The sequence below is a fragment of the Schistocerca gregaria genome, chromosome 7 (assembly GCF_023897955.1).
Source record: "Schistocerca gregaria isolate iqSchGreg1 chromosome 7, iqSchGreg1.2, whole genome shotgun sequence".
Lineage (NCBI taxonomy): Eukaryota > Metazoa > Arthropoda > Insecta > Orthoptera > Acrididae > Schistocerca > Schistocerca gregaria.
In genome coordinates, this window is record NC_064926.1 from 246,048,378 (window position 1) to 246,074,071 (window position 25,694).

The 25,694-nt window shown below is 42.2% G+C and overlaps 1 protein-coding gene across 1 annotated transcript in view; it reads left to right on the forward strand.

The window, feature by feature from the left end:
- LOC126281749 (furin-like protease 2) overlaps window positions 1-25,694 on the forward strand; it is a 710,013-nt gene that overhangs the window by 675,402 nt on the left and 8,917 nt on the right. The window contains 2 exon segments of the mRNA XM_049980936.1: window positions 3,336-3,611; window positions 10,346-10,599. Of these exon segments, the coding sequence (XP_049836893.1) occupies window positions 3,336-3,611; window positions 10,346-10,599 (530 nt within the window).

Sequence of the window (25,694 nt, forward strand, 5' to 3'; positions counted from 1 at the left end):
TGTAACTATTCCTCCGGCTCGTTTCTTTTGGAACACCCCTTGTAAATCCCAAACCCTCCAAAAATAAACGAAAAATGTACCTATTCAAAAAAGCAGAAATAAATTGAGTTGACGCCTTTCAAGTAAACAGTTTACGGGTAAGTGTTGACCAGATGAGGCTTAAATTCAAAACATAGTATCGACAGAAATTGATAGATTTATACTAAATAAATTACAAACGACGGATCTGTTCCCCTTAAGTAAACAAAACGAATCAGAATACTGTTGCAGAAACAACGAAGAAAGCTTTCTAAATTCAAACGAACGCAAAATCTTTAAGAATGGCGAGCTTTCACACAAGCGCGGAATTTAGAGCGGACTATAATGTGAGAAACTTACAATAGTTTCCAAAACAAAACCTGGCAGAAAATGGAAAGAGATTCTGATCGTATGGTAGCGGCAAAGAAAATCAATGCCTTCTCTGCGGGATAGCAAGGGAAATACTATCGATGACACTGCTGCTAACGCAGAGTTAATATACACAGCCTTCAGAAATTCCTTCACGAAAGAAGAAGAAATAAATATTGCAGAATTTGAATGAAGAACAACTGCCAACATAAGCAATTTGCAAGTAGATATCCTCGGAGTAACGAAGCAACTTCAATCACTTAATAAATCTAAGTCATCCTCTGCAGACTCTGTACCAATTAGGATCCTTTCAGAGTGTGCTGTTGCAGTAGCTCCATACGTAACAATCATATACAACCGATCACTAGACGAAAGATCCGTACCCAAACACTGGAAAGTTGCACAGATCACACCAATATTCAAGAATGGCAGTGGGAATAATCAATTCAATTACAGACCTATGTCAATTACGTCGGTATGCAGCAGGATTTTGGAATATATATTATGAATTATCTGGAAGAGAACGATCTATTTACAGACAGACAATACGTATTTAGGAAACATCATCCTTTTAAACACAATTAGCTGTTTACTTACACGAAATGTTGAGTGCTATTGACAAGGGATTTCGAATTGATTCCGCAATTCTAGATTTCCAGAAAGCTTTTGACACTGTAACTCTCAAGCGGCTTGTAGTCAAATTGCATGATTATGGAATATCATCTCAGTTATTGACTGGATTTCTGATATCCTCTCAGAGAGGTCACAGTTAATAGTGATTGATGAAAGTCATGGAGTGAAACACAAGTGATTTCTGGAGTTTCCCAATATAGTGTTATAGGGTCTCTGCTGTTCATCATCTAAATAAAAGGTTTAGTAGACAATATGAACAGCCTATTTAGGTGGTTTGCGGATGATATTGTCGTTTATCGTCTAGCAAAGTCAATAGAAGATAAAAAAAATTAGAAAACAATTTAGAAAAGATATCTGTATGGTGCGAAAATTGCCAGTTGATGTGAGGTCATCCACGTGAGTGCTAAAAGGAATACGCTTATTGTTAGTTACACAACAAGTAAGTCAAATCCAAAGACCCTAAATTGAACTACATACCCAGAAATTACACTTGCAAACAACTTAAATTCGAAAGAAGGGATAGAAAATATTGTTGGGAAGGCAGAACACTTATAAGATGCTAGAAGTGTATTAAAGAGACAGCCTACACTACGCTTGGCAATCCCCTTTAGGAGTACGGCTGCGTGTTTTGAGATCTTTAAAAGATTGGATTAACGAAGTACATCGAGAAAGTCCCAAGAAAGGCAGCACGTTTTGTACTATCGAGGAATAGGAGAGAATGTGAAGGACATGATACAAGATTTGTTTCGCACATGAATAAAACAAAGGCATTTTCGTTGAGGCGGAATCTTCTAACGAAATTTCAGTCACCAACTTTCTCCTGCAGATGCGAAAATATTTTGTTGACGCCGACCTACATAGGGAGAAACGATCATCATGAAAAAATAAGGGAAATCACAGCTCGTTCAGAAAGATATTAGTGTTCGTTTCTGCCACACGCTATTCGAAATTGGAGTAATAGAGAATAATTGTGAAGGTGGCTCGTTAAGCCCTCTGCCTGGCATTTAACAGTGATTTGCAGAGCATCCATGATGGTGCAGGTGTAGATGTAACCAGCTGTAGCTCTGTACCCAATAAAACATGGACACACATTATACTGTATATTTTTTGAGCGTATGTCTACAATACAGCTTCCTAAAATATTTTCTGTTTGTCATCAAGTACCCTGTAAGTTTATCGTATCTTAACGTCTGACTTGTCTACATTGTAGTGCGGAGACGAGACGAGAGTTGCAACATACATACTCTGAACCTGGCAATACAGCAAGAAGTGGCTCAGTGTACTTCCATACAAATATTTCAAATGGCCCTGAGCACTATGGGACTTAACATCTGAGGTCATCAGTCCCCTACAACTTAGAACTAATTAAACCTAACTAACCTAAGGACATCACACACATCCATGTCCGAGGCATGATGCGAACCTGCTACCGTAGCGGTCGCGAAGAGCCAGACTGTAGCGCCTGGAACCGCTCGGCCACTCCGGCAAGGGTACTTCCATTCAATTTAACTGTAACTTTGTCCTGATATTTAGTGACAAGTCCATCAATGCTGTAAGTACAGATCATATGTGTAAAAACGCATTAATGATTAGTAGCAACAACATGGACGATAACCCTGGTACCAATCCGTTCATGGACTTGTGATGATAGTCACTATCATAAACACATAAACAACTTAATTAAAGAAATTCTTCAGGCTTTCCCGGCGATGTAATTGCATCTTGGGTTGTCGGGTGCTCCGCCGGCCGCGGTGGTCTAGCGGTTCTAGGCGCGCAGTCCGGAACCGCGCGACTGCTACGGTCACAGGTTCGAATCCTGCCTCGGGCAGGGACGTCTGTGATGTCCTTAGGTTAGTTAGGTTTAAGTAGTTCTAAGTTCTAGGGGACTGATGACCACAGTAGTTGAGTCCCATAGTGCTCAGAGCCATTTGAACCATTTTTTTGTCGGGTGTTCCGGCGGATATCAGAGTCATACATGCACGATATTTCGGTGGCGTAGCTCGTTACCTTCATCAGGTGTGACCTGAGACTACTCCTCGAGCGGTCCAGTATTCATGCCTCTGGCCTTCTCCTTCATTATTAAATGTTTGTGGTCAAAGCAAACGCAATTTATCTATGTTGTTGCAGCAGAGGCAGTAGGAATTTACGCCGTTCATGGCGTCATATCTTAGTTCTCAATTTGTGGCCCAAGAGTAATTTCTTCCGATCTTCACTTACTTCCATAACTCAAATGTCTTTCCTTCTCTTCCACATTACTCTGCAAGGGAAACGGAAACGAGAATGAATTGTAATGACCAACTTGTTGCGACGTGTAGGCCCGGGTCCGCTGCACTGCACTTCGTGCCCGTCGCGCGCCGAGCTGGACGTGGCTGCGGGACTGTGTGTGTCGTGCCTGGACGCGCAGTACTACGAGCCGCTGACGCAGCGCTGCCTGCGCTGCCACGCGACGTGCCGGACGTGCTCGGGCCCCGGCGCCGGCGGCTGCACGTCTTGCGCGTCGCCGCTGCGCTTGCAGCCCGCCACCGGCCGCTGCGTGCCCTGCTGCGCCAGAGAGCCGCGCGCTGACTGCTGCCCCTGCGACAACAGGACAGGTAGCCCACCAGCGACACACAACGTTTGCCCGATCTGAGAGGCAGCCGTTCGGTTGTAATTATTCGCACGGCAAATATAGTTACATAATTAATTTTTTGTTTGTGTGACGGTATACGTCTGATTTCATGATACACAATGAAATCTCTGCACTGCATACCGTAGCGTGGAGGAACCAAGAGTAGAATTACACAGGCCGCAGCCCATTGACAAAGTAGGGTGTCGTGAAGTAACTTTTTTTCCGTTTAATGAGCAATGTATCTGCAACGATCCACTCTGAATTGGTGGAAGCATACAACACCAGTGCCTCATCATATAAGGCAATGCTTAGGTGTAAAGGGCATCCACCTTGGTCAGACAAGTCTGTAGTCTGATAAGTCTCTTGAGTAAGCAATGAATGTTGAATCCCTATTGCTCGGAGATTGTTGTATGACAGTCAAATTAATTGCGGTAAAAGTGAAAAATCGCTCAAGAACCAGATATCAACAACTTAATGACATTCTGAACATTAACGCAGAACCTTAAGAAGGAAGCATAAGGAATGTATATCAATAAAAACTCACACATGAATAGAAAATGTTTGAAATAAAAGACAACATTGCAGGAGGTTGAGAAAGATAAAAAACAGCAATGTTGCAATTAGTTAATGAACTACGATCGAAAATTAATGTAGCAATCGCTAGAAGGAGTCTTAAAATATGGAACGCAGAAGTAGCCAACAATATTACAGATAAACAAAAAATTCATAACACCTGTTTACAAACGTGAACAAATGAAGCCTGAGATATATATATATATATATATATATATATATATATATATATATATATATATATAACAGTAAACAGAAAAGAAATAATACAAAAAATGTGATAAAAAGATACCATGGTATATCCTGCGAAAGGTTTGTTGCCAGTGCTGAAGATGACATTCACAGAAGACGGAATAGAGAGGTCAATCTTATGAAGCATTAGCATGGGACGGAGAAACATGCGGCATAAATTAATGTAATAAAAGAAAGTCAACGGATACACAATTACAGAAATTTATGGTATGTTGGTGTTAGTAATGATGCACTTGAAGACTAGGGTTAGCGTCATTGATTAATAATCAAAATGTCCTGTGTTCGGAACCGCCACTGCTTAAATTTCGCTTAATAATCAGCATTTGCAGTGAAGACTTTTGGCATAAGGTATCACCCTCATTCTGCCAATGGCGACGTCAAATCAGGGAGAGGAGCGGACAGAAGTCCAGGACACTCTCTTGTCATTGATGTGCGAAACTGCCCATGGCGGAGGAAGAATCAGCAATGAGCAATGGTTTGACAATGTAGAAGGCAATGTAAAGTACTGCCTTAAAGACATGTAACATGTATCCACAGGATATGAGTCCTGTAACTGTAACTGTGTCATGATAATCTTTCCATGAGTAAAAGACTCTGGAATAGCACCCCATTCGGATCTATTAGGGGTGGGGGGAGCAGCAAACGAGGGGAGGGGGGGGGGGAGCTACCATGAGGAAAAAGATTAAATAACCAACGAAACTATAACATTCTACGAGTCCAGGAATGGAATGTCAGATGCTCGAACGTTGTAGGGAAGCTAGAAAATCCGAAATGGGAAAAGAGAAGGCTCGATCTAGATATAAGAGGACTCCGTGAAGTGAGTTGGAAGGAAGGCAAGGATTTCTTAACGGACGAGTATAGGGTAACATCAACAGCAGAAGAAAAAGGAATAACGGCAGAAGGACACGTCATGAACAGGAAGGTAGGTCAGAGAGTGTGTTACTGTGAATACTTCAGTGATGGGCTGCTCTTATCAGAATCGAGAGCAAACCAATACCGACAACGATAATTCAGGTACACATGCCAACATCGCAAGCTGCAGACGAAGAGATAGACGACGTCTATGAGGATATTCCGTGGGTAATGTCGCACATAAAGATTACGGGAGAATACGGGTAGGGACAAGGAATTAGAGATGAGACATGGTAATCGAGTTCTGTAACAAATTTGAGGTAGTAATAGCAATTCTCTGTTCAAGAATTACAAGAGACGAAAGTATACTTGGAAAAGGCTGGGTGATACAGGAAGATTTCAGTTAGATTACATGATGGTCAGACAGATATTCAGAAAACAGATACTGGATTGTACCAGGAGGAGATATAGTCTCCGATCGCAATGTAGTAGTGATGAAGAATATTCTGAAGTTTAAGATATTAGTTAAGAAGAATTAATACTTAAGGAAGAGGGATACGGAAGTACAAAGGGATGACGAGGGGCGCTTGAAGTTCTCTAAGGCTACCGATACAGCAATAACATATAGCTCAGTGGGCAGTACAGTCAAATCGCAATGAACATCTTTAAAAAGGGCAAACACGAAAGTACGAAAGAAAAAAACATACGTGCAAAAAATGTAACTGCGAAGAAACCAAGGATAACACAAGAAATAGTTCCGTTGATGGATGGAAGAACAGAGTACAAATAGTTCAGGGAAATTCAGGAACACTGAAATATGGGTCGCTCAGGAATGAAATAAAAGCTAATGGGAAATAGGTGCGTGAAGAATGTGAAGAAACGGAAAAAGAAATTGCTGCCGGAAGGAGTGGCCCAGGATATAGGAAAGTTAAACAGCCCTTAGCGAAATTATAAGCAAGAGTGGTAACATTAAGAATGTGACGGGAAATACACTGTCACATGGAGAGGAGAGAGCAGGTAGATGGAAAGAGTACATTGAAGGACTCTATCCGGGGGAGTTTTGTCTGATGCGATAGAAAAAGAAACAAAAGTCGATTTAAAAGCGATAGGGGTCCAGTATTAGAATCAGAATTTAAGAGAGTTTTGGAGGTCTTGAGACCAACTAACGCAGAAGGGATAGACAACGTTCAATCAAAATTTCTAAAACCATTGGTAACGTCGCAGTCAAACAACTACTCGCCTTGGTTTGTACAATGTATTAATCTGTCGACATACCATCTGACTTTGGAAAGCTAACAACCATTCAATTCAGAAGACTGCAAGAGCTGACAAGTGTGAGAATTATCGCACCACCAGTTTAACAGCTCATGCACCCAAGTTGCTGACAAGGTAAAGATAACAGAGAGGCAATTCTGACTTTTCGGTTGATAATGGCAGAAAGACTAAAAATAAAATAAAGAGACGTCCATATGATCTATCAGCCTGGATAAAGCATTCGACAATGTAAAATGGTGCAATACGTTCGAAATTGTGAGAAAAATAGAGGTAGCTGTAGGGAAAGACAGGTAATATATACAAAATGGCGCAAGAGTCAAGAGGAAATAGTAAGAGTGGACGATCAAGAACGTATTTCACGGATTAGAAATGGTGTAAGTCAGGGATGTAATCTTCCTCCCCTACTGTTCCGTCTGTACTTCAAAGATGCGGTGAGTGAAATATAGGAACGTTTCAACAGTGGCTTTAAAATTCAAAGTGACAGGAGTCGAACCTGGACCATCTGTATGGCAGGCATGCATCCTACCACAGTTACACAGGACGCATCAAATTATTTTCCTAGTGTTAGCTGGGTAAAGAGTCTTGGAAAACTTCAGAGAATTTTTTAGAGATGGGTGAATGTGCTCTCCCAGATTTATCTCTCAGTTCTGCCACTCCCATAAAAGAAATATAACAAACTTCTACCATTCGACTATCCTGTAGTCTCCTTGTTAACCATAAACGACTTGACATGTGTCAGATTCTTCCAACTTATTTTCAAACAAACGTCCCTCAAGTGAAAACTGTCATGTCAAATCAACTGAACAATTTCTTTGTCGATTTTTACAATTATAGCCACTGTAGGAATACTAGACCAGTGGTGTTTTGGGAGTAAATTTCCACTTTCCCAGTGTTTTCGTTTATTGTTAATACTGAGTATTGCCTAAATGTGACTTACGTTCTGTCTCTTCTTCTTCCTCTTTGAGACCTCAAATCACTCAGAAACTCGAGTGAGTGAGACATTAATCGTTTCAATGAAGAATGGACCTCTGCAGTGGATTTTTCTGTTTTCACTGAAAGTTTCACACTGATCTGTACTTCCTTCAAAATAGTACGGAGATTTTTCCGAAGGCTGCAGATACACAGACCGACATAAACAGCTGTGTCAGCAGGTAAATGGGCAGTGTAGCGTTCGAAAATGAGGTCTGCGCTGTTTATCAGTTAAGAAATATATACGATTTCTTTTTAGCCAAACCTCATATTCACAGCAGTACATAATTTTTTTGTCTGTAATCCATTCCTCTCTCTGTCAAACTTCCTCAGTGGAAGGTTTGTGTGAGTACAATGTACGCCCATCACGAGAAGGCAGAATCCCTAATCATATAACGAAAACGTTGGTCTACATTTTCCTTGTTTCCATTTCTTTACTGTCAGATCCAGGAAGAGGACGATTTACTTAATCACAGATATCTGTGTGCTGATATAGGAGAGTGAATGTCAGTTTACACTAAGGTGACAAATGTCATTTGATACTTCCTAGTGCCCTGCAGGAATACTACTACCCCTACAGCCATCCATTATTTCGACAGTGTTGGAAGTCCAGGATTTTGTGAACGCACTGATCTTTCAGTTACGTCCCCTAAATGTTCGACGGAATTGATATAGAGCTATCTGCATAACCAAATCACTATCTCAAATTGTCTAGAATGTTCTTCAAACGAATGGCGAATAGTTGAGGCTTGGTGACATGGGCTATGGACATCCATAAAAGTTTCATCACTGAATGACCTAAAATAATCTCCAAGTATCCCAATATGACCATTATCAGTAAGTGATCGGTTCAGTTGGATCAGAGGACCTAGTCCATTCCTTGTAAACGAAATTTACACCCTTATGGAGCACAGCGGCTTTTGCATGACAGCTGGACAACTTCCGTACTTATCCCACGCACCCTGACTGCAAATTTGTACCGGTCTGGTGATTCGGCTTATTGTGCTCCCATTCATCAACTGCATTCCAGGGAGCTCCGGTTATTAACGTAACAGCATTTCACATTTGCAATGGCTTTTATCGAGACTACTTTAATCTGCGATCTTGCACTTAAATACACTAATGGCAATTAAAATTGCTACGCGAAGAAGAAATGCATATGATAAACGGGTATTCATTGGACAAATATACTAATTAGAACTGACATGTGACTACATTTTCACGCTATCCTGAGAAATCAGTACCCAGAACAACCACCTCTGCTATAATAACGACCTTGATACGCCTGGGCATTGAGTCAAACAGAGCTTGGATGGCGTGTACAGGCACAGCTGCCCATGCAGCTTCAACACGATACCACAGTTCATCAAGAGTAGTGACTGGCGTATTGCAACGAGCCAGTTCCACGGCCCCCATCGACCACACGTTTTCAATTGGTGAGAGATCTGCAGAATTTGCTGGACATTGCAGCAGTCGAACATTTCTGTATCCAAAAAGGCCTGTACAGGACCTGCAACATACGGTCGTGCATTATCCTGCTGAAACGTAGGGTTTCGCAAGGATCGATTGAAGGGTAGAGCACGGGCCGTAACACATCTAAAATGTAACGTCCACTGTTCAAAGTGCCGTCAATACGAACCAGAGGTGACCGAGACGTGTAACCAATGGCACCCCATACCATCACGCCGCGTGATACGCCAGTATGGCGATGACGAATACGCGCTTCCAATGTGCGTTCACCCCAATGTCGCCAAACACGGATGCGACTATCATGATGGTGTAAAGAGAACCTGAATTCACGCGAAAAAATGACGTTTTGCCATTCGTGCACCCAGGTTCATCGTCGAGTACACCATCGAAGGCGCTCGTGTCTCTGATGCAACGTCAAGGGTAACCGCAGCCATGGTCTCCAGGCTGGTAGCCCTTACTGCCGCAAAAGTAGTCGAACTGTTCCTTCAGATCGTTGTTGTCTAGCAAACGTCCTCATCTGTTGACACAGGGATAGAGACGTGGCTGCACGATCCGTCACAGCCAGCGCATAAGATGTCTGTCAACTGCTTGTGATACGAGGCCATTGGGATCCAGCACGGCGTTCCGTATTACCCTACTGAACAAACCGATTCCATACTCTGCTAACATTCATTGGATCTCGACCAACGCGAGCAGCCATGTCGCGATACGATAAACCGCAATCGCGATACGCTACAATCCCACCTTTATCAAAGTCGGAAACGTGACGGTACGCATTTCTCCTCCTTACACAAGGGATCACAACAACGTTTCACTAGGCGACGCCGGTCAACTGTTGTTATGAGAAATCGGTTGAAAACTTCCGTCATGTCAGCACGTTTAGGTGTCGCCACCGGCGCGAACCTTGTGTGAATGCTCTGAAAAGCTAATCATTTGCATATCACATCATTTCCTTCCTGTCCGTTAAATTACGCGTCTGTCGCACGTCATCATCGTGATGTAGCAATTTTAATGGCCAGTAGTGTATGTTGCTTAGGCAGGTCTATTTCGAAATTTCATTAGTCTGCATTAATTAATCATTGGTTATGGAACTTTTTCCGTCAGTGTACTCGCCATTGATTATGTCCCGTTTGAGGACGCAGTCTCCTTGCAGTCGTTAGGCCAGAAAATAATCTCTTTGTTACAACGTATTCCATTGCACGACCTGTACGGTGGTGGTTGTTAGTCACAAGCAGAGTGAGACGCTGGCTTAGCAAGTAGCAGGCAGCGTTGGCCGTAAGCCACGTCGCCGCTGGGTGACACGCCCGCTCTGCGGTTCTGTGGCAGGCGAGTGCCACAGCTGGTCGCTGGCGGGCAAGCGCCGCACCAAGCAGCAACAGCAGCAGCAGCAACAAGGTGGCGGCGAGCTGCCAGCGGGGGGCGGCACGTCGCGCGGGGCTGCCTACCTACCAGGGGTGGACGAAGCGGCGCCCGCCGTCCTCCACGGCCACGAGGGTGGGCCGCTCGTTGTCGTCGCCTTCGCCATATGCGGCTGCATCGCCGCCGTCTGCCTCTTCACCGTAATTTTCACCGTTCTGCAGGTGGGTCTCCCTCTCTCTCTATGTCTTTGCCTCCCCCCCTCTCTCTCTGTCTCTCTCTCCTCTCTCTCTCTCTCTCTCTCTCTCTCTCTCTCTCTCTCTCTCTCTCTCTCATACACACACACACACACACACACACACACACACACACACACACACACACTCACACACACACACACACACACACATTAAAAATGCTGTGATAGGTTTCTTAATAAATTATGAAACCGAATATCTTAGCACATAAGGACATACGTTCGAAATTTTATTTTTCTTTTGACACCATTGCATTCCGATCATTTAAAATTTTTTAGGGTTATAGCGGATGTGAAATTTACCGTCCAAAATATCCGTTCTGTATCAAACTGCTTTGTAACAGGGCTGTGATATATACTCACATTAAAGTAAGCAATGTACGAGGTAAAACTTTACTAAAAGAGCACGGAAACTGCTATAACCCGATTTCCCAGAAACTCCGCTCAGTTGAAGAGGAGATTATCGGTAGGTACTAGATCATTGCTGAAAAACTACTCCAAAGTTATCGACATAATGCCGATTTATTTTAGCCCTCGATGAGAGCAGACAATACGGTGGCACAGTGATTTACGTCAAGGTCTCTAAATTTTGCCCCTATGTTCGAAACTCGATTATTGTCTCTATCTGTTAGATTTTTTCATTTATATACAAATTTCTTTTGAAGGGAACTACACGAAGGTTTCTTATCATGTTACGAGGACGTTATATTAATTTTAAAGTTATAATTGGGTGTCTCAATACCTCTCACATGTTTGTATATATTTGTATGGTGTTTCGAGATGTTACAGCCTTTTTAAACTATTATACACTTATACTTCGTTCTTACCTCAATTTTATTAATTCGTATATATTGTTCTGTTGTTTATTCTTCAGAAACATTTGGTGCATTCCCTTGAATATTATCAACCATAGGAACATTCTAAACATAGAAATTTCGAACACCATAAGCATCGTGCGAAGGCAGGATTGCCACAATGCATTTTTTCTCATGAATCTCGGCTGGAAGTAATATTCGTGACCCTTGCTGAAGAATTAGGAATTACATCGCGGCATCACTGTACCGTTCCGCTGAGTGAGGCCTTAAGGCTGATCTTTCGCTTGAGGGCAGGCAGCCCCTTCGACACCTCTTACTTGGCCTCTGTCAGGGCCATTTGCAGCGTGTTCAGCACACGTGTATAGGTGGCTCCGAGGGATCCTCTGCTGTTTTATTCACTAACATGTCAATGCTGCAGCCCTCTGTTACCATGCCACGTGACAGCGCTATATAGAGGGGGCTGCTGAAAGAACGACACCCACGAACGGTTTTGAACGATCGTCAGTATACCAGAGGAATAATTGCGAGTGAACAACACACCAAAGTGGTCGATCGCTTTCGGCGTGACTGCAGCCCCACGACATCCTTAGATTAGAGTTGAATCGTCCGGGAAGTGTCACCAGTGTTGAACGTTCTCAAGATCGTCGTCCCGTTGCTCTTGGAGCAGAGAACTGTCGTTTTCGTCGCGAAATATGAATAAATCAACTCCTTTTGGGACGGGCTGATTGATACCACCTCCTCAGGGCTTTTCGTGTCGATACTAAGCGTCGGTGTGTCTGAAATTCTTTTCCCGGCTACCCATAAGGAAATAGAGAGATTTTAACCCTGGGTTTCGTAGTGCTTGCCTCCATTGCAGAGCCATCGAATGAACGCACCAAATGTGATTAAGAGGTGTGTGACGACCATTTCATCATGTGACACGTCCAGGAGGCCTTTCGGCTGAATTGTGGTGAAGTCTGGTGCCTATGTGACGCCAGTAACACTCCACACACATCACACGCTGTTCTTTCCCTTTCACAAACATTGCTGTTTGAAGCGCCGTCAAGCCAGAAGGTGAGGTCGCAGGGTGCCACTCTTTTGGACCACTATAAAGGAAGGTTGCGGGAACGTTTCAGCTAAACACGAAAATTATGAGACCCTACAGGATACAATCAAGGTGTTTCGATGAAGTGATGTTTTTTTGGCGTACTACAGTTGCTAATAAAAACTTCTATAAAAGAGCAGACATAAATCTGTATATTGACCTCTAGTGTGACATTTATCGCACGTAAATAAAAGACTGTACAGCTCTACTTGCGTAGAATTTTCATGAGCTTAACCTTACAAAATGTGCTACTGAACCCAGAGTTCTGCAAAATGTTTCATGGATTGTACAATAGTGTTCCCCATTCGTCACAGTTTGTTCTCGGAGTGAACTTGGTATTTCGAAAAACAGGTCTTTTGCTGGCCTCTCTGATTTCTGGTCAAGTTTTTAGTCAATTACTTAAAGTACTTTTCAGAACTGAATATTTACCACTACTTGCCATTTCAAGAAATCTCACTTTTCCTACTGGTCCTTTCGTATAATTTTCAGTCCCTATATGTTCTGACTCCTTAGTCTCCTATTAAGGATATAAAACGGAAAAAATTAAAATTTTACATACTCTATTACGTTCGTTATATTATGAACTTAACGTTTTTCCAAGATGCTATTTCGTCTTTACCTTGTCACAGCCTACACTTCTCTAGATACAACAAAAACTTAATACTACCTGCTTCCAGCCAACAAATAACGTCGAATTTGCTGTCCGATACTGACCAATGACTTCCAGCTCTCGCTTGAAGTGACTGATATGGTTACTAAGTCGCGAAATTTTCATGCCTTTCCCAAACCGACACAAATTCAAAGCAAATGATACAACTGAATATAGGCAAGTACTTAGATGTAATCGTGTAGAACGCTATTGCCTGATGTCCAGTATAGGGAGATCACAGACACTTCGAAAAGCTTAAGAGGGTGCTGTAAGGTTTTTTTTTTTTTTTGTTGAGAAATGATTGATAAGATAAAAATTCTGTGTTATTCCGTTTTCGTGTTAATTAATCTTGTAGTTAGCCAATCAGGCCGTTGTCGCGAAAATTCGCGCGAGTGAGATGGTGTCGCCAAACATGTTCGCGTTTCGTTTCCTTAAACCGAACAGAAAGCCATTACAAAAGTGGGATATGGGTCGGCAATAACGATCGATTCAAAGGCTGAGCAGGTCATGATCTATTATTTACGCTAAGAGAACAACTGACACTAATTGTATCTGGCTGGTCGCTCGAATTTGTGCGTGGAAAGACTTGCTAGGCTAACTTCACTGCTAATGAACTCGGATGAGGGGGGAATGTATCGATTTTTTGCTTAACAATCATTTCTCAGCACAACCCATCCTACAACACTTTTACAAGCTTTTCAGACTGTTTCTGATGCCGTTTTTAGCTGCCTACTTATGGCTTTTATGCAGCCTGTAATACGTTAGAAGATCAAGTTTTATATAGGAACCCATTTCCGGTAACATCACCCAACGACGTCACAGAACGTCAAAATCATAGGCGCCAGTGTAAGTTATACAGGGTGATTACGTGAAGATGTTTCAGACTTTCTAGGATTATGGAGAACGATAAATGTATCAATTTGAGATAAGAGTCCCTGTACCGGAAACGAACATACCGAAAGTTACAGGCGAAAACTATTCTTATATCTCTGACAGTTGAATGGATATACTGGTACTGTTGCCGCTAAATTATGGGGTAAGCAACCTTCAGAGGTGGTAGTATGGACCAAAATTGGGCAAAATGCCCTGTAAACATGGGCTCTAAAATGCATACCTGAGGAGCTATGTGCACTTGTGCATCTTCGCTAATGTGAAATACATCTCCTGTACTGAACAACTCTTCATAGCTCTTAAGATATGCATTTTAGAGGCCATGTCTACCAAACAGTTTTTCTCGCTTTTGTAAATTCTACAACCTTTGAAAATTGCCTACAGTTCTCAGCAACAACAGTATCAGCATATTTATTCCACTGGCAGAGGTGTGAGAAAGGTATTTGCTTACAGCTTTCGACTAGTTCGTTTCCGGTACGGGGATCCTTTCTTCAAACTAATACATTTATCCTTTTCAATCAACATAGAAAGTTTTTAACATCATCACGGAATAACCCTGTATATTCATACATTTACGAACGCTGACGCCTGTAACTTTGATGGTCTGAGGCGTCACTGGATGACGTTTCAGGGCATGGGTTCCTATGTAAAACTTGATCTACTAGAAACTCTCTACAACCTGTAGAAGTGTATAACATGAATATTGAAATACCTCGTGTTTGGTACTGCGATAAATTTTTACTGGAGGTCGCCGTTTACGAGTTATTCAAGAAAAACTCTTTTTAATGTCACTTTAGTACGTTTTCCTTGAATAATTCGAAAACAGAAGCCACTAGCGAAAACGTATTACAGAAAAAAATTTTAGAAGATTAAATGTCCTGCAATTATGTCTTGTTACTTTTTCTGTAGGACAAAGAGATTGCGTGTAGCGCGAGAGAGAATATGCATATCAGCGCGTGGTATTTGATGACGTTACTAGTTGTACATTACACATCGGTAGTGCCAATTGAATCAGAGAAGGACAGAGAATAATCTATGCAACGAATATCTAGGAGGGGTAGATCACTTCGTATGGAACAACTTTTGTTAGAGACAAAATGTCCGTGCTCTTTCAAGCAATGTTAATCAGCAGCTCGTGGTCTACTGGCTAGCGTTGCTGCCTCCGGATCCCGGCCGGGTTGGGGACTTTTTCTGCCCAGGGATTGGGTGTCTGTGTTGTTCTCATCATTTCATCAGCATCATTTGTGGGTGTGGCTAGAGTTGATTGTGAAAAAGTTGGACTATGTAACAATTGGGACTTTGTATGGGCGCTGATGCCTGCGTGGTTGAGCGCACCACAAACCAAATATCATCATCATTACCCGGCGATATTAGCCTCTCTTCAATGCTAGTTATGCCTCCGAGAGGCGACGTTCTTACGCAGTGTATATTTCCTATCATCCAGTCACCTGCCCCTCGCGGTAGGAAGCCAAATGTGAAGCCCCTTATTCGCTTCTAACATATCGTTCTATGCTTGGAGGCATTTTTAATGATTCTGTTGCTGAAAATCACAGTACAAATTTATTGAGGTAGGCAATATGCCGCACACATGGTTAGTAGACTGTGCTAGTTCGATGAAATCTCACCATGCGAGCGATAGCAAATACTAAAAAGGACACCTAGCGTCGCTGCGAAGCGTCAGCGAATATTTCACCTTTAACAAACGTTGTTCACATAGACGTGTCTCTAGCAACAGCTGTTCTCTATACCAAGATGCATCACCAGTAGACTTACGTCGGAAAGACTTTTAAACACGAATATTATGTTTGCTCTAATCGGATTTTGCTAACGAAACTTAGGACGTTCTACCGGGCAGTGAAGGTCCAGTAGAATGGAATGTAACATAAGATAAACTTCAATAGGGTTATGAGAATACTGTAGCATTCTCGCTGACGATAGGCGATAAATCTAATGGTGCCAACAGTACTCGCAGAGTTTTCCTTCACGATAGTACAGTCACAGCGAATGTGTGGTTGTGGAGTGACTAAACGAAACTCTACTCTGAATACCAGGTCCTTTTATCTGTTGGAAGGATAATACCGGTAAGAGAGAAAAAGAAATCAATAATACGCAATTACTACATTGATGTTGAACTAGTCTTACCAGCCACATTATTGAAATACTTATCGACAATATTATCAAAGGGAACAAACTGGAAAGATATATTCTACAGTATTAAACATAGTTTGGTTCTGTTATTACACACGCATAACAAACGAAGAGGGAATGCATAGATAGAGCTAAAATCGTAAGAAACTGTATGGTGTTGATAATGCTGAGGCAACCTAAGACGAAAGTCATCGAGTACCACTTTTTTAATAATGCGAGGAAGTCGATCTGTTAGTTCATGTGTTAACTCTCTCATACGGTCTAGAAGAGTCTATTGAAGCATACGAAATGCACGCATTTACAGAATATGGCAGGAAGAATTGTCAGTACGTAAGATGACAATGGAATAGCGTGTACGCCACATCGGCCTCAGTAAAACCGCTATCGCGACACGACATGTAAAAGATCTGGTTTTCTGCAGCTACAATTACGAGCAAAGAATTGATGACTTCAAACTGGGGCTACAGCGAAACCTGAGTAGATCCATTCGCAACGTAACTGTGTCCCCATCATCAATGTAGCCATAAGTCGTGGCATTCGAACAACGATAAAAGCCTCATGCATCTTGGTGCAAGAGAACACTTACTATGAAACTGTGATCAGTGGCACTGGGCATTCTTCATTAACGAGCGTCGGATTTCTCCGATGCTTATTATCGCCGTCGATGAATGTGGTGACGGCCAGGTAGTAATGAAGGTTTCAGGCAGGCAGTTCCAGCGGTTTGATAGAGAGTTAGGTCAGTTATGTTATGAATCAGTAACGTGTACTTGTTTGGTGCTGCTCTCCATGCCACTTTATCCTCTGTAAGCTTCTCCATATCCGAATATATTGCAGATCCTTTGGTGTCTCAGGAGTGAACTATTATTCTATTCTGTTTTTAGCCAAGTTACTTTAGTGAATTTCTTTTCTCCCCATTGCTGTTCAGCACCTCCTCATTAGTTGAAAGACCTACCCATTTAGTCTTCAGTACTTTTCTCTAGCGTGAATTTCGAAAAGTTCTATTGTCTTTATGTCTGAACAGTTTATCGTCCACATTACACTTCCTTACAAGGCTACACTGCGAACAGACGCCTTCCGAAAAAGTTCCTAACTTTTAATTTATATCTGATATTAACAAATTTCTGTTCTTCTTAAAAGGTTTTATCCTTTTCTCTATTGTGAATTTTATGGCCTTCAGCCATCTTCATTTATTTTCCCGCCCAATTACCATAACTATCTATTAGTCTTAGTGTCTTATTTCCTAATATAATTCCCACAGCATATCGTGACGTAATTCGACTACATTGCATTACACTTCTTTAGCTTTTGTTAGCTTTTCATCTTTCTGAGTCTAATATTTAGCGCCTTCAAAATTTAGGAAAAACGCCGATTTTTACCAAACTATTGCTCCGATCAACTTCAGAGTTTTAACTTTTGATTGTGACATACATCTGCACGTACTGAACAGCTTTTGGCTTTCTAGCTTCTTTACTTAATGCCCCTTATTTTTAAAAAATGATACGTTTAGAGAAACGTGTTCATTAGATCACTCCGAGACTTCACAACGTTCAAATTAATATACTGAAGCATATACTAACGAAGTTTGGAAAAGTCATCTTAATTTTTAATTTCATTCTTAGATTATGGCACAATATTTTGTATGATACGCACATGTATTTTATGATGACGTCGCTCTAGCTGCAGTGAAGTGGCGTAAGTCTCAGCTCACTCACTGCTCTCTATATCTTTCACAATCATACAGCCCTTGTTCCGCCACGGTGTCATCTTTCATGGCGGTACTACTAGGGGTGTTCAATAAGCAATGCACGTAATTTGTGTCCTGAAAGCAGTTTAATTTTATTCAGGATTCCAATACATCCTATTATTCCCTACTGTTTTGGTTACAAAATCCTATTTTTCGACATAATCTCTGCCCAATACGATGGCCCTACGGCACCCTACAGGTGTAGTCCATCAACAAAGGAGGTGGCTTACAAACCACTCGTTCGACCTGTACTTGAGTATTGCTCATCAGCGTGGGATCCGTACCAGGTCGGGTTGAAGGAGGAGATAGAGAAGATCCAAAGAAGAGCGACGCGTTTCGTCACAGGGTTATTTGGTAACCGTGGCAGCGTTAAGGAAATGTTTAGCAAACTCAAGTGGCAGACTCAGCAAGAGAGGCGCTCTCCATCGCGGTGTAGCTTGCTCGCCAGGTTTCGAGAGGGTGCGTTTCTGGATGAGGTATCGAATGTATTGCTTCCCCCTTCTTATACCTCCCGAGGAGATCACGAATGTAAAATTAGAGAGATTCGAGCGCGCACGGAGGCTTTCAGACAGTCGTTCTTCCCGCGAACCATACGCGACTGGAACAGAAAAGGGAGGTAATGACAGTGGCACGCAAAGTGCCCTCCGCCACACACTGTTGGGTGGCTTGCGGAGTATAAATGTAGATGTAGATGTACAGGCGGCACCTGTGTGCCTGCGTATTACCTGTCTATTAGTCGACGCTGAGCCAGTGTCTTGCTGAATGAATAACCTTCCCATCATCCGTGTACCGCTTCCGACGGAAAGCTTCCTTCATTGGGACAAAGCGGTGGAAGTCGGAAGGGGGATTGATAACGGAGAAGAGTCCAGTGAAGCTCTCTGAGCATCTCCGGGGAGCGCCGACTAGTGTGAAGCCTCGCATTGTCTTTGAGAAGGAGAAGTTAGGTTGCATTTTTCTGGCGGAGAACGGGGTGAAGTTGCTACTTCAATTTGCGAAGGGAAGCACATTACACTTGAGATTCGATCGTTGTGCTGTGAATGAGGACGTCAAATAAAATAGCCTTTTCAATGCAATAGAAGATGGTCACCATGAGTTTAGCAGTTGGGGATGATGCTCTGGATTTTCTATTCTTTGAGGGGAGGTGGTGTGGCATCACTCCATGGATTGTCGTTTTGTTTCCTGTTGATGGCTCCAAGTGGCTCTGACCACTATAGGACTTAACTTATGAGGTCATCAGACCCTAGAACTTAGAACTATTTTAACTTAACTAACCTAAGGACATCACACACATCCATGCCGGAGGCAGGATTCGAACCTGCAGCCGTAGTGGTCGCGCGGTTAAAGACTGAAGCGCCTAGAACCGCTCGGCCACAACGGCCGGCTTTTCCTGTACATAATGGTGAACCAAAATTTCACAGCCTATGAAGATATTCGACCGGAAATTGATACGATCAGCCTCTTAACTCGTAAACAGTTCTACACAGGTGGTCCTTCGTTGGTGTTTATATTCTTCTGTTAGTCTGCGAAGAATCTAGTGGGCGGAAACCTCTAAATACCCCGACTGGTGGGAGAGCGTGTCTACATTACCAAAAGAGACGTCCAGTTGAGCACCGAGGAGTTTGATTGTGATGCGTCGATAACGTTCACTGCAAATCCGGAAGTACACTATTACACGAGTCACAGCTGTGTGCGTCCGGCTGGCACGTCGTAGAACTGACTGGTTTAAGCGAAGCTGTTGCAGTGATGACAGACGCTTCGCCCTACGGCTCATCGTGCTTTTGTTCACTGCCGGATCTGTTTACGTAGCCTGCAGGCGCCTATCAATATATGCGACGCTTTGGTTTTCCGCCAAAAAGAAACTCGTTGATTGCTTTCTACTTGGAACACACATCCGTTGCAGACGCCACTTTTAAGGCTACTTCTAGCGCCGTCACATGTGGGTACTTCATGAAATTATAGTGGTGAAGCATGAGTATTACGTTATGTCTCGCATCAAATTCCACAGTTTTAGCAACCGAAGATCGCCGAGAAAAAATGTGTTATATTACTTATTGATCTACCGTTATAATCAACGAATGTGACGACCTACAGGGTTACGGTATGTCAGACAGGAAACCCATAGAGCCTACTTGGAAACAGCTTAAACGTTTACTTCGTAGTCGCAGGAAGGCACATACTGTGTGAGTTGAATAGTGCCACCTGCGAGGTGTGGTACGTGCTTGATCCTCAACTTCGGAAAACGTATCACGAGGATCCACTCTTTTGACGTATCAACTAGATGATCATTACTGTAGCAACACACTCCATCCGAACAGGACTGGTAAGACCCAACGGTATCGGCTGACCGCCGTGTCGTCCTCAGCCGGTAGGAGTCAATGAATTGCGGATTTAGATGGTAGTTGTCAGTCTTAGGAGCTACTTCGTAGTCAACCAGTGTGCCAGTAGGCTTACAAGGGCTGATCCCACTACTCACCAGTTCGGCAGACACAGACGGTCACCGATCCAAATGCTAGCCGAGCTCGACAAATCGTAACTCCAGTGATCTGACGGGAACTGGTGTTACGAATGCGGCCACGCCATTAAGAGAATATCATCCACAGTCCAATGTCGGTGTTGATTGGTCTAAGTGTGGCATAAAGGATTGTGTCGTGCAGTCATAAAAGGTACACGAGTGGGCCTTCGGTTCCGAAAGCCCATCTCGAAAATGTTTCGTTGAATTGTTCGCACTTGTGGATGGTCCAGCATTGAAATCTGCAGGAATTTGTTGAAGGATTGGGTTTCTATCACGTTGTCTGATTCTCTTCAGTCGTCGTTGGTTCCATTCTTGCAGGATTTTCTTCCGGTTGCAGCGTTGTTGTAGATTTGATGTCTTACCGGATTTCTGATATTCACGGTACACTCGTGAAATGGTCGTAAGGGAAAATCCCCACTTCATCGCTACCTCGAAGATACTGTGTATCATTACTCGTGCGTCGGCTATAACACCCCGTTCATAGTCATTCAAACCTTGATAAACTGGCATTTATCAGGAATAACCGATCTAACAACTGCAGCAGACACATGTTCTATTATACAGTCGTTTCCAACTGCTGCGCTGGGTTCTGCCTGTTTACATATCCCTGTACTTGAATACGTATGGCCGGCCGGAGTGGCCCTGCGGTTCTAGGCTCTACAGTCTGGAGCCGAGCGACGGTTGCAGTTTCGACTCCTGCTTCGGGCATGGATGTGTGTGATGTCCTTAGGTTAGTTAGTTCTAAGTTCTAAGTTCTAGGCGACTGATGACCTTAGAAGTTAAGTCGCATAGTGCTCAGAGCCATTTGAACCATTTGAATACGCATGCGTATACCAGGTTTTTTTTTCGCTTCAGTGTATGTTACCACGAACGGCATGTGTTTGACGTCTTCATTGACTTCCTCAAAACTTAGCAAATGTAAGTCGTGGTTGTGAACATTGTTTTGCGAAGCCGTGGGTGCATTATGTCAGCGCCAAGGTGAACTTGAACGTGGGCAAAGTGTTCGCCGTCTTATGATGGGTATTTCCATAAACAAGGTAGACGAAGTGTTTGGTGTTTCAAAAGGCACTGAATCGAACATTTATATTGCGTAACAGGAAAGCATCATCCGACAAGTCACAACGCGGAGGAAAGGAAGTGTTAAGTGACCGTAAGACAAGGTTTTCGACGAGAATTCTGAAGAAAAAGCAGCGCAGGGCAACCCCGAATTCCAACAGAAAAAGTCTTGGCGAAGCCACAACACCTACGCTATGGAGAAGGTAAAGAAAATCATTCGGTAGAATGAATTTAGATTCACAGTGTTTTCAGCTTCTGGCCAAGTCGGAGTGAAACATTCCGGCGGTTCGGTGATGATTTTGACGGATGATATCTCGGTATTTCAAGGGTCCCATGGTTATTGTTCAAGGTCGCATTAGTGTCATCGATTATGTGACTACTTTGGCGAATCATGTCCATCACAGGGTACAATGTTTGTTATCAAAAGGTGAAGGTGTGTTCCAAGATAACAGGGTCCCTGTTCGCAGCAGCTCTCATGGTCCCGGACTAGTTTCGAGAGCATCAGGATGAATTGTCGCATCTCCCTTGGACACAGTAGTCATCATATGTCAGTATTATTAAGTTTGCGTAATCTACTTTGGAGAGAATGGCGCATAATCATAAACCGCTTCCATCATCGTTTCCCAAAATTGTGACTACTTTGCTGGAGGGATGGTAAACGATTCCCTTTAAAACAATACATTCCGAGATGACTGGAAGCTATTTTGAATGCCAGCGGCTCTCCTGCATCGTATTAAGCATAGTTATATGTCTTTTCTTTATGTTTCCGTATTTTTCCCACTCCTGTACCTAATGCACACATCACTAGTTGTTACAAGAAAACATCTCTCATACTAGACACATAAGAGGACGAAACAGCGTAAACTGGAGAAATCTAGTGAACTGTACGAATAATAATAATACAATCTGTTGTTTCAATTTTTGTAATCTTTTATTTTTATGATACAATGGCATCAGAATTTCACTTTGCCGTAATTATTTTCGGCCAGGCCCATACATAAAAAGAGACATATATTCATTCGAGAATTTATAAAATCAGCCAAGTAACTATTTGCGTAATGACATAAAATTAACAGAGTTGTATCTTCGTTAATATGCAAGTAGTGAACCCTAAATAGGGCGCACTAAGATTCCCTGAGTGCCTGCAACTAACATCACAAAAATATCTTAAAAATTTATTGAAGTGTATGTTTTTGGGCAAGTATGGAGTTCACAGAATGACAGATTGGCAGCACTGTAATCATTGCCCACAACTCATTCAGTAAATATAACGTCACTGATTAGTGAAATGGATAGAGTTATCCGTTTGAATACTGGATACCGCCAGCTTGATTGCAAGTCTAGGTCTAATTTTGAACTGCTTAATAATCTTGTAGTACACCGTTTATCATACGATAAATATCATGCAAGTACATTTTTAATGTTGATCACAACAACTGTTAGTCAGACATTGAGAAATATTCATAAAACGCAGTAAAAAGTTAAAAATATAATTGCCTTCCATAGTACAGAAATAATTACGTAACTTATGAAAGTGGAAATATTAAATACATTAAGTACACTATCAGCGACAGCATGTCATTCACAAATCATACAAAGGCTGCACGGCTGTTCCTCAAATCGACCTTCCTGCAACGCCAAACATTTAGCGAATCGGTGTATAATATTCATATGGAACATCCGCCGAAAATGGATTATTGAAAATAGCTGTACTTAAGTGTCAATGTTAGCAGGGAAAATAGTTGTACCTCGATGACAGTGCACCTACAACCCATGATGTACCAGAAATCGTCACAAGAAATTTCGGACATTTCCTACGGTATTTCTTCTTGTGATCTGTGCAGAGTTTGGAAATATGCTAAGTTTTACACATTTGTTGTTGTTATACTCTATTGTCGAAAAACGTGTTTGATGCAGCTCTATACGCTACTATATCCTGTGACAGCCACTCCATCTTCGACTACCTACGACAACCTATCATCTTTCTGAAACTGCTCACTGTATTCATCTCTCTGTTTCCTTCCACGAACTATACCCTCACACTTTCCTCCAGTACTAGATTGATGATCCCTAGATGTTTCAGAATGTGTTCTGTCAACCAATCCCTTCTTTTAGTCATCTTGAGCCACAGGTTTCTTTTGTCCCCAATTCTGTTGAGTACCTCCACATTTGTTACCTTGTCCACCCATCTAATTTTCAGTATTCTTTGGACAATTCGCTTCTCTTATTGCCCAACTTTTACAAATTTAATTGCTGTGTAACGAATTATAGCTATTCTTCACCTACAGTGTTTTATGCTGAATGCAATTTATATTACGTATGTGTTAAAATATTACGTACGGACGGTTAAAACACATTTCATCGGTCGTGCATCATCCTCAAACGGAACGATCACTTCTAACACGGAACTCTAGATATTTCCAAATCAAGTGAATTTCAGTAATGTCTTGACAATTTTCCGCAGCTTGAAAATGGAAATTTAAAAACACTTAAAATTTGTAATAAAACCAAATTTTGATCATGCTTCTTCTTAATTTGATTTCGCTTACAGACTGCTGGTGTGTAGTAGTGTATTAATGTAACGTATAGGCTGTAAAGTAGAGACTTGGCAAGATTTTCGCGATTGAGACACCTTTCAGATTGAATACATGGGACCGTTTTGCGCCTTAGAAAAGTAGGTAAAAACCTTACTTTTTCGGAATAATTTTCATCACTTCAGAAAATGATGGCAGCACACATACACTAAACACTATCATTCAAGACGGAGAACAAACTTGCACTAAAGTACTATTGTGAGGTACTTCCAAGAAACAGTATTCTCCCAGACTAGACAAGTTCAAGCGTATTTTAAAAGATCTGCTATAAATGATATGCATCAATTAAGAAACCAGCGCCGTATCATGGAATCTGAAACTAGGAATTTGAAATAAAAAATTTACAGACAGTTCCGGAATCTACCTCAAGTATTCTTACAAGAAATTATACCCATTATAGTAAATGGAAACAGAGCTACTAAAAAGGCTGCTGCCCCGCTTCAGGAACCACACGTTTGTCTGGCCTATCAACAGATGCCCCTCCGTTGTGGTGGCACCTACGGTACGGCCATCTATATCGCTAAGGCACGCAAGCCTCCGCACCAACGGCAAGCTGTACACGAAAATTTATAACCGAAATTTTTGTACTGCTAGTAAATACGAAATCACGATGTGGAGTCCGAGCCCTTTAATTTTGATTCCCCCTGTATATTATTCACGTATGAGTTGACGTCGCCTTAAACGAAAATGTACGTTTTGCCACAGGATGCCACAAATCTACTCGCGAAGACAAAATTTATCCCATCATAGGCATAGCACGACCCACTGTTCGCAGACAAGTAGCTGTAGAGATCGAAAGATCACAACAAAGAATGATCCTTGACACCGGATGCATGTGCACCGAAAACAACGTGTTCACCTAAAATCCCGCAGAAGTTCATTGATACTACTGAAGAGCTCGCCACCAAGCCCGTCGCAAGGCGGCTATATTTTTGGGAAGAAATGCTGCCACACTCCACAATGGAGCTACCTGAGGAGAGATCTGCAGGATTTCAGTTACCTTTTACAACTTGGAGGTAATGAAACCGGCTGCGTACTGGAGTAACTGTATGCAAATCAAACCTATTTAAATCAGGTGTGAATGCGGAGCAATACAGGACTTGGACCACCTATTGATATGCCCATGTATGTCTATAACATGCACTAAGGACGATGTTTTGAAAGTCAATGACAAAGCAACCTACGTTGCTAATTACTGGGAAGGCAGGATATAATTGGTGCATGCGGATACGGAAGAAGAAGAAGATTCACGTATGGGCACTACTGCACCACGCGATGTACAACACATGGCATTGTCAAAGTTTTGTTTTGTCTTTCCTTTACGATCATATTACTCCCATTCCCTTTAAACCGGATTTTACCCACCCCTTCCATGCATGTCTAAAATAACGACCCTAGGATGTACTAAAATCTTCGAAATTAGATTTCTGACCGCAGATCCGGTGACATGTCCGAAATCCGGCACAGATTTACGCTTATAAAAGCATTCGACAATGTCAAAAGATTCAAGAAAAATTCAAAATCTTCAGTAAAATGGGAGTAAGCTGTGAGAAATAAAGAGTAACAGACA